Source organism: Mangifera indica, chromosome 13 (genome assembly GCF_011075055.1).
Source record: "Mangifera indica cultivar Alphonso chromosome 13, CATAS_Mindica_2.1, whole genome shotgun sequence".
Lineage (NCBI taxonomy): Eukaryota > Viridiplantae > Streptophyta > Magnoliopsida > Sapindales > Anacardiaceae > Mangifera > Mangifera indica.
This window is the reverse complement of record NC_058149.1, coordinates 9,653,955-9,662,637: the sequence shown is the minus strand read 5'-3', so window position 1 is coordinate 9,662,637 and position 8,683 is coordinate 9,653,955. Positions and strand designations below refer to the sequence as shown.

Genomic DNA, 8,683 nt, shown 5'->3' with positions numbered 1-8,683 from the left:
TTGGGGGTTTCGCCCCATGCCCCTAGAAAGGGCAACCCCCCTTAACCCCCACCCATTAATCAAGTTACAAGATCGAAAATCTATTTTTTTAATTCCTTAATAACTTTCGATCAATCTTACAAAGATATTTTTTAGGTATGATCAGACTCTATACTCTAACAAATATGTTTGTTGTCTTACATATATTTAACATATTTTTTGTGTGGTTTTATACTCATCTACTAAAGAGTATAACAAATAAAGTTACATGACATTGTTTATATGTTTGTAGGTTTACATTTTAGTTAACTTCAACAACTAATATTTGGTTTGTGGGTTTGGATGTATGAGATATACGATATCATAAATGACTCAATGTAGTTGAAGTCACCATCAATAGTCGGCCACTAATGGAGTTCATCTAGATTGGAAAACTCCAAGAGCATGAGGAATTCATTGGTCATGCATTTGTTCTACGACCATGTAGAGATTACAGTAATTACCCATGAAGTGGCCTATTATTGGACTTGGATAAACTTCTAAATTCATCAAGTCCAGTCCAATAGTAAATAAACCTAATCAAGGTTTGACAAGGACTGGGGTTTGACCAAGAGTTTTACTGGGGTAGTTGAATGTGTTGTATATAAACACATTCTTTTCAAGCCCCATCCAGGGACACCACTTGTGGGAAAAAAAAGGGAATTTGGCCAAGGCAAAATCCTTTCTATCCTTTGTTGTCCCTTCACCCTAAAATTAACCCTAATCAATATCGGTCAATCTAGCAATTGATCATAAGTCATTCCTCCACTTCTAAACGGTTGTTCATTGTTCTTGGTGCCGTGTGTGGACATTAGTGGCCTTTCTACTCTTGAACAGATAGGTGGAAGCACAATGCCAAAGTAGAAGAGCCTTCAAACATTGGTACGTAATCTAAATATCCTATTTGATTTAATAAAGCAATTGATTCAATAACCTTGATCTTGGTGTGGAATTTTGGGTATTTTTATATTGTTTCCACTAGTGTTGTTTTAATATTTACCTGATGTAATCCCAAAATTCCCAACATTACTCATATTCCATAAACTGAGGGCTATTGTTTTACGCACTGTTAAAATCCTTCTTAACTCAACTCACATAAATCGACACTAAAAAGTTAAGTAGTTAACAACAAACTATTCGATTAGTGATGAAATATGTTATTTATTTTGAGATTAAGTCAGAATACAAATAGAAAGTTTATAAGTGAGTAAAACTTCACCTAACAATATATCTTCTTACCATCTATGAGACTATCTTCTTATTTCATTTCGTGTTTATAGGGAAAAATAATCATTTTCTATTGAATCAAGATCATTTTATTAATATAATCATTCTATTTTTATATGATTAAAATAAGTATAAATATTTAGATTTATATTTATATTAGGAATATTATGATATTGTATCTATAAAAGATTGAACAGAAGTAGAAGATCTCTCCAAGAAAAACATTCTTGTAGCAACACTAATACTCCATTGATACTTTTCCTAAAGATTTAAATAATATAATCGTGAATGCAAACTCTTAAACAACGGGACAAATCATGTTAAAAATTTTTCGGGTCTAATTTACTTACACAGTTTTACATATTCACAATTATATCCATTCATCATCAGACAACGTGCATACATAATTACCCACCTAACTCCAATTACCACTATCATATCTTTGTACCTGGTCTAACCTTGTGCACTTCTTATTGGTGTACGTAAATTTCATCAACAGTAGTAGTAGAAGAAGAGATGTTAGAAAATGAAAGGGTGGGAAGATTTCGCATGGGTTAAGGATGTTTTTACCGGGGTAATTAATTAAAATACGCAAAATTTTAAGCGTTTATACATTTTTAGGCTACCCTAGAAAATTTTATCAAAATAAGCAAACCGTATTTTTTTTACCCTTTTTACTCTTATGTTGAAAAACCAAATAAAAATATTTTTTCTGAGAATGTGCATCGGTTTATGACGGTTACGATGATAGCTAGGGATTTTACAGTGAAACCTTAAATATGTCGAATGTATATGGATATTTTTGAATGTTTCGAACGCTTAAAATGATGTAGTTTCGATGTTAATAGATGCCTAAAAGTGTAGCTGTTGAGAGACAAAAGCGCAAAAAGTAAACAGTGTCACGCAAACTGTAAACAGTGTCACGCAAACTGCACAAACCACGTAAATACTTTTCACATCGCGCAAACTGCTTGCAAAATCGCGCAAAAAATACTGTTCACAGACTATGATATCTACTTTTGCGAGATGTAAACAATGTTTGCGCGATGTGAACAGGTTTGTGCGATATAAACAGTGTTTGCGCGATTTGCGCAGTTTGCACAGCACTGTAAATTTGCGTAGTTTGCGTGACACTGTAAATTTGCGCGTTTTTATCTCTCAACGGCTACACTTCCAGACATCCATTAACATCGAAACTATATCATTTTAAGCCTTCGAAACATTCAAAAATATCCATATACATAATTCGACATATTTAGGGTTTCATTGTAAAATCCCTACCCACCATTGTAACTGCTATAAACCGACGCACATTCTCAGAAATTTTTCAACATAAGGGTAAAAGGGTAAAAAAAATACGATTTACTTATTTTCATAAAACTTTTTTAAGGTGGCCTAAAAAAGTATAAACGCTTAAAATTTTGCTTATTTTAATTAATTACCTTTTTTACCGTAAGAAGAGGGTGAGAGGTTTACTGTAAGTTGCAATGGCGAAATTATTGTTGCAGACTTTGATTTTTCCAACAAACAATGGTTAAAATGGCAATTGCTTTTTAAAAGAATTAAAAAAAAAATAATTTTCAACACATAAAATAAATACAAATTTATAATAAATATTCTTAAGGTTCAAAAATTAAAATTGAACCCATAGAAAAAGAGTAATGATATTCTTACCTATTTTAAAGAATAAAAACAAATCCACATATGATATATTATCATATGATTATGTGTTATTTTATGTTTAATTTAAAATTATCTAACAATTTAATAATACATATTAAATATATATTTATATATATATTAAAAACAAATATACATAATTTTATTATAAATCCGTTAGATTTTAGATTTTGAACACAACATAACAAAAATTAGAGGAAAAACCGAGGTCGAGAGTAGGCCCATACGCCAGGCTCACGTTTGAGTGTCAACTAGAGTGAGTCTTCAACATCCGGCTGAATTGGTTTGCTGAAAACATTGGTTTGCTGAAAACATTGGTTTGCTCTCTTATTTTACTTCGATTAAAACTATGAGAATTGATCTAGACTAGATTTACAGATGATTTTGATACTTAATTCCACCAATAACAAGTGAAAACAAGCCAAATTTGGATTTTAAATTGTTAGATAAACTTTAAAATCGCTTTAACGGAGTTTAAAATTTTTTTATATTTTTTGATACAAAACTTAATTAAACACTTTAATTATCACGAAAATATCCTTTTTAATAGTTCTATTTAAAAGTGTTAATGGGTTAGGCCAGGATGATCCTGACATAGCCCATTGGACTCTTGTCTAAGATTAGGTTGAGATTTACTATTTAGACGATTTGACAAAAACACAAGATTCAAAATATGAGATCATGCCTATATTAACCTTTGATGAATTAATCCGATAAATTATAATTTTTTTATTTCTTTAAACGGATCATTCCGTGCGTCCAAACACTAAGCAAGCAATCTAAGCCCAAATAGATAAGATTCGTCCACTCAACAATAAATGCTTACTTTAGGTTTATCTATCAAATCATCCCGATTTTACATAAAACAATTATTTTATTAAAAATTAGCACCATAATTTTCGAAAAATTCTAACGTTATTCTCATTAAACCACAATTATTATTTCTTACCAAGGGGGATGGGGATGGGCTGCTAATTAAGCAATAATATGACTTCAGAGACCAAGACTGTAAGGAAAACCTGTGGAGTTCAACCAACTATCCCCAGAAATAAAATTCTCAGCTGTAAACATTTCCACCTCACTTGCATCAGTAATAACCCTGTACCCTTTCCATGTCACTCTATTTGATGTGTTCGCACCAGGGCCTGTGTTTGCATACTCTGCATAGAACAATGTGTCAAGTGCGAAATCCCCACTCCACTCGAACCACCCAGCTGGGTTTATCACATCACTGATTTCAGTTTGCATTATAACTGTTCTCGAATACTCCTTCCACGGCCGACCCAAATACGTTGGAAACTCGTCAATTACAGGAAGTAGATCTGAAGTTGCACCAATTCTGCATTTTTGGATCACTATGCCTGTGTTTTGATTCGGGTCGTCTCGCCCTTGTGCGGTGACCATGTTCTTTTGGCCGGCATTTGGGCGGCGAGCATGAATGTCGGTGTCTTGAATAACAACTGCTGAATTTCCGAAGATGAAGTCCACTGTGCCTGCTACATAGCAATTCACAAAAAACTGGCGAAGGGAGTGGACGTAAAGGGTGTCTTGGTATGCTATAAAGCCGCATCTGTAAAATGCTGAAAGATCTGCGTTTACACGTAGCGCCACTGCTTGGTGCTTCGATGGCCCTGCTGTATTTTGAAAAGTTATGTCCCTCGCCAAGAACCCGGTCCCGACTACAGCTGCAATTTTTGATAGTCTTGTCTGATTAGGTAACATTGCATCTAAAACCTTCAACTTAATCCAATTGCTTCCTATTATAATATAAGAACACTCTTCTGGGTTTTTTAGGTTGACTAATAAACAGATAAATCAAACAAATGAGGTCCTTTGTCTTCTCTTTTGGCAAGTATTCATATCGACAGCTTGCCTATGAAAAACGCATAAGTTAAAGAATATTGTACAAATTTTCAAATTTACTGGCTACTGGTCGCAAATTTATAGGCAACAAGCACCGACAATTGCCTTGAATGATTTAAAAGGAGGCCAAAGGACTTATTTCCCACCTAGTTTTAGCATAATTTCAAAGACACACTCTTAGCAATCCAAAAATTCAAACACTCACCTATAAATTAATTTTTGTTAAAAATTTTTAGTTAGAAGCAAGAGTAAAATGATCATTTTACTATTAAGCTCTAAAAATTTATATTATTTCTCTTTTTTAGTTTAAAAAACTAATGATTTTTCTTATGATTTAGTTTTGAAAAATTCAAATTTCTCCCCATTTTTAGGTTTTATCTTTGATGTCTTAGGGAATCTAGTCACCAATCTTCTCTGACAAAGATTGTCCGACAATCTTCTACGATGAAAGACAATCCTTCGTTGTCCAAATCTGGATAAGAAAGCATTGTCGAGATCAAAAAGAGCGATGAAGTACAATGTTTCATTGTTTAGACGACATGACGGAGTGTCATCCTTTATCGCTTTTTCTAGATAAAGATGATGAACGTTGTCCTTCGTAGTCGGATCTAGAAGATAACTGGAATAGTAGTGGCCAAAGAAAGGAATCAAACCCTAAGGGTAAAATGCTAATTTTTTAAACTTTAAAAATAGAGTAAAGTATTAATTTTTAAAACTTGAAGGAAGAAAGAGAAATGATATAACTTTTAGTGTTTCAGTATTTAATGATAAAATAATGATTTTACTTTCACTTATAACTAAAAATTTTAATAAAAAAAATCTATGAATGAGTGAATTGTCACTAAGTATACTTTTTAAGGTTGGCTAAAACTGTGGGAAATAGTCCTTGGGCCTTTAAAAGAGTGAGCCCCGATCTCAGGCTTTTAAATAGAAGAATCCATACTTCCCAAGACACGACAAATGAATCATGTAATTTAAAAAGAAAAAGTTTACCATATTATGTAGTTAATTTACTCACCGACAGTGGCTGAATTGAACGTTGTGCTCCCATCAACTACATTTTTACTTGCAGTAATGATAGTGTTAATTCTCCCATCTCCTATAAACATCAAATTAATCTTCTTCGTGGGTATTTCCAGATCTTCTCTGTAAGCCCCTGCTTTAATCTTTATAATGTATCTAGTGCTACTGCTTTCTGGCGCAGCCTCCACAGCCTCCGACACCGTCAGGTAGTCGCCGCTCCCATCAGTAGCCACAGTAACGTCAGGAGTCACTGTTGTGGCCTGCAGCAGCCTCCTATCTCCGGCTGATAACCATTCAGGCCACCCCTTTTCATTTTCAACCTCCCCGAGATGTCTCCCTGAAGTCTCGACCTCTTTGGCTACATCACTGTCAGTCAAGTTTTTTACTATGGCTAGTGCATTGCTGCACATTTTAAAGACATGTTCTTGACCCTCTATCAATGCTTTACGAACCTTTTAGCATAAGAAGAGTAAAATCAGTATAACAAAGATATTATAGTAGAAAAATTGATGAATAAAGCTTGTTTATATAACCTCTTTATCAGCCTTATCGTGAGAGAACCCGTCGAGGCAAGTTTCTTGGTTTGTCATGGAGGCACTCAACAGGATTTTGAGCTCCGCCGCTTGTTGGGATATGGATTTGTTAACAGCCGGATACTCCTGGAGCTCCTCTATTATTTTGTGAAGCTCGTCAAGAGTTTCATCCACCATTTCAAGACAATCATGTAGAGCAGCTTTCTCACGTTTTGTTAGTCTGCCTGAACGAGTGCTAGTGAGCTTCTTGATGCTGAAGTAATTTTTCTGGACTGCAGTTATAGTGATGTCAAGTAACATTTCTATCACATCTTTCGGTGAGGTGATCTTAGCTGCAGCATCAGGAACTGTTGACAGTGCTGAGAAGCAAAGGTGCGGGTAAAATGTGAGGCCACAGGAGGACTTGACAACAGGATGAGCAGCTATTTTGTCATTGATGAGAGTGGATTTGTTCCTGGAGGATACGGCGGCAGCAATGGTAACTATGGCTGTGATAATTAAGAGTGAAGCAAAGAGGGCAAAGTAGAGTTTTTTCCTTCTCTTTGACGTGGCAACCTGAGTGGCGGAGGTTGACATATTTGCCGGTTAAGGTTTTGATGTTGTAATGAATTCTATTAAAAAACAGGACCAGTGATTTATGGTACGCAGATCGATTGAAGTTATCCTTGTTTTCAGTCGGCCCACTTCACATGTATTTGCTTTTTCTTTTTTTGCCTTTTTTAAAGGAGAAACCCTATCCGATGCGGATTGCCCTCTCAAAATAGAACCAACTATATCGAATAAATTAAATCTTAGGTTCAATGACTTATTTCATAACTATAAAATTAAATAAATTAAAAATTTTATCTTAATATATCGCCAGAGTAGATTTGAATTCATATTCTCTTATATATGAAACATTTTTTTTGTCATTCAAATTATCTTTTAAAAGTTTACATGCATTTATTATTCTTATTTGAATAATACTATATATATATATATATATATATATATATATATATATATATATATATACTTTTTTTTTATTAATAATTAGACGCATAAATAAATAATAGGTGATAATATATATATTTAATTATAAACTCAAAAAATATATTTATGCTGTTTTCTGTCAACACTCATCACATTTATTAGTAGTTAACAGTAGATTTCAGAAGCAATAGATATGAAAAGAACTACTATTGATGAAAAACGTGGAAAAAATGTGTAGGGAACTACAAAAGAATGTGTATGAATAAATGAAGAAGCTGAGTGGGGAAATTCCAGCCCTTCTTCATTCACTGAACCGGGGCCAACTAATCCCCTCTGAGAGTTTGTTGTTTTAACTTGTTCAAAATGGCAAAGTGGAGAAGAAATACAACTGCATAGGCAAACCAGGAAAATCTGTGTTCACATTTTAGTTTCCATGTGTATAAAACAAGACCTGCACACAGGCTGTATTTTGTGATTGTATTGAAACTGACATTTTTATACTTGGCCTGTGACACATTCTTTTATTTTTATTTAAATTTGTTTTGATATGATGGGTGTAGTATTGTGATATATTAATGTGTTAGTATTTACTGTGTTGAGCTGGGTATTTAAACTAATGTTTTTCTTTGTTATGGACTAGGTCAAATATTGGCATTTTTTAGCCTCGTATTGATTAACTAAAGGGAAATTATAAAAAATAGCCAAAATTTAGGAGGTAAAAGAAAATTACCCAAAATATACAGGTTTAAGCAAAAATGCCCAAGTTTTGTGAAATGACGAAACTACCCCCATATATAAACACAGCAAATTTCCTTACTTCCCACAGTCATTTCACTGTGCAAATTCAAAGAAAATTCAAAATTTCCCACTTTCCCACGGTCGACCAAATTTTCGTCGATTTTCTTACTTTCCGGCAACCGCAAATGGCAAAGAAGGTTAGTATATCTCCCGTAATCTTGTTTGAATCAAGTTATTGCTCATATTATTGAGATTTTGAGGTTTGAAATTTTAGGGTTTCGATTTGAACAATACTTAAAATGTTTTGATTCTTGGTTGTTTTTGTTGAATTGATTGAGGGGTTTTGTGTTATACAACGTGTAGATTTGATTTATAAAAAAATCGGATGCCAAAACAACCAAATTTTGGTCGAAAATGGCTATCGAAAGATCGGCAGTCCAACCGTGGGAACAGTATTTCCCACGGTCAAACGATTTCTCCCACGGTCAGCAGACATTGACCGTGGGTTAGGGAGGTAAAATAGCTTTGTTAAAATATTGGGGAGCCGGGGGAGATTCCTTAGAACACAATGGGTTTTTCTGAAATTTATCATATAACAGTTGACCTGTTTTAAAAAGGAATTTTCATGA

General features: G+C 33.8%; 1 protein-coding gene across 1 annotated transcript; it reads right to left on the bottom strand.

Moving 5' to 3' along the window:
- Nucleotides 1-3,821: 3,821 nt before the first annotated feature.
- On the bottom strand, nt 3,822-6,997 carry LOC123194322 (pectinesterase-like). The gene is made up of 3 exons (XM_044607497.1): nt 6,345-6,997; nt 5,807-6,263; nt 3,822-4,610 (listed from the first exon to the last, which is right to left on the bottom strand). The coding sequence occupies exons 1-3, from the start codon at nt 6,918-6,920 to the stop codon at nt 3,919-3,921; spliced, it is 1,725 nt and encodes a 574-aa protein (XP_044463432.1). The 5' UTR covers nt 6,921-6,997; the 3' UTR covers nt 3,822-3,918.
- Nucleotides 6,998-8,683: the final 1,686 nt, after the last annotated feature.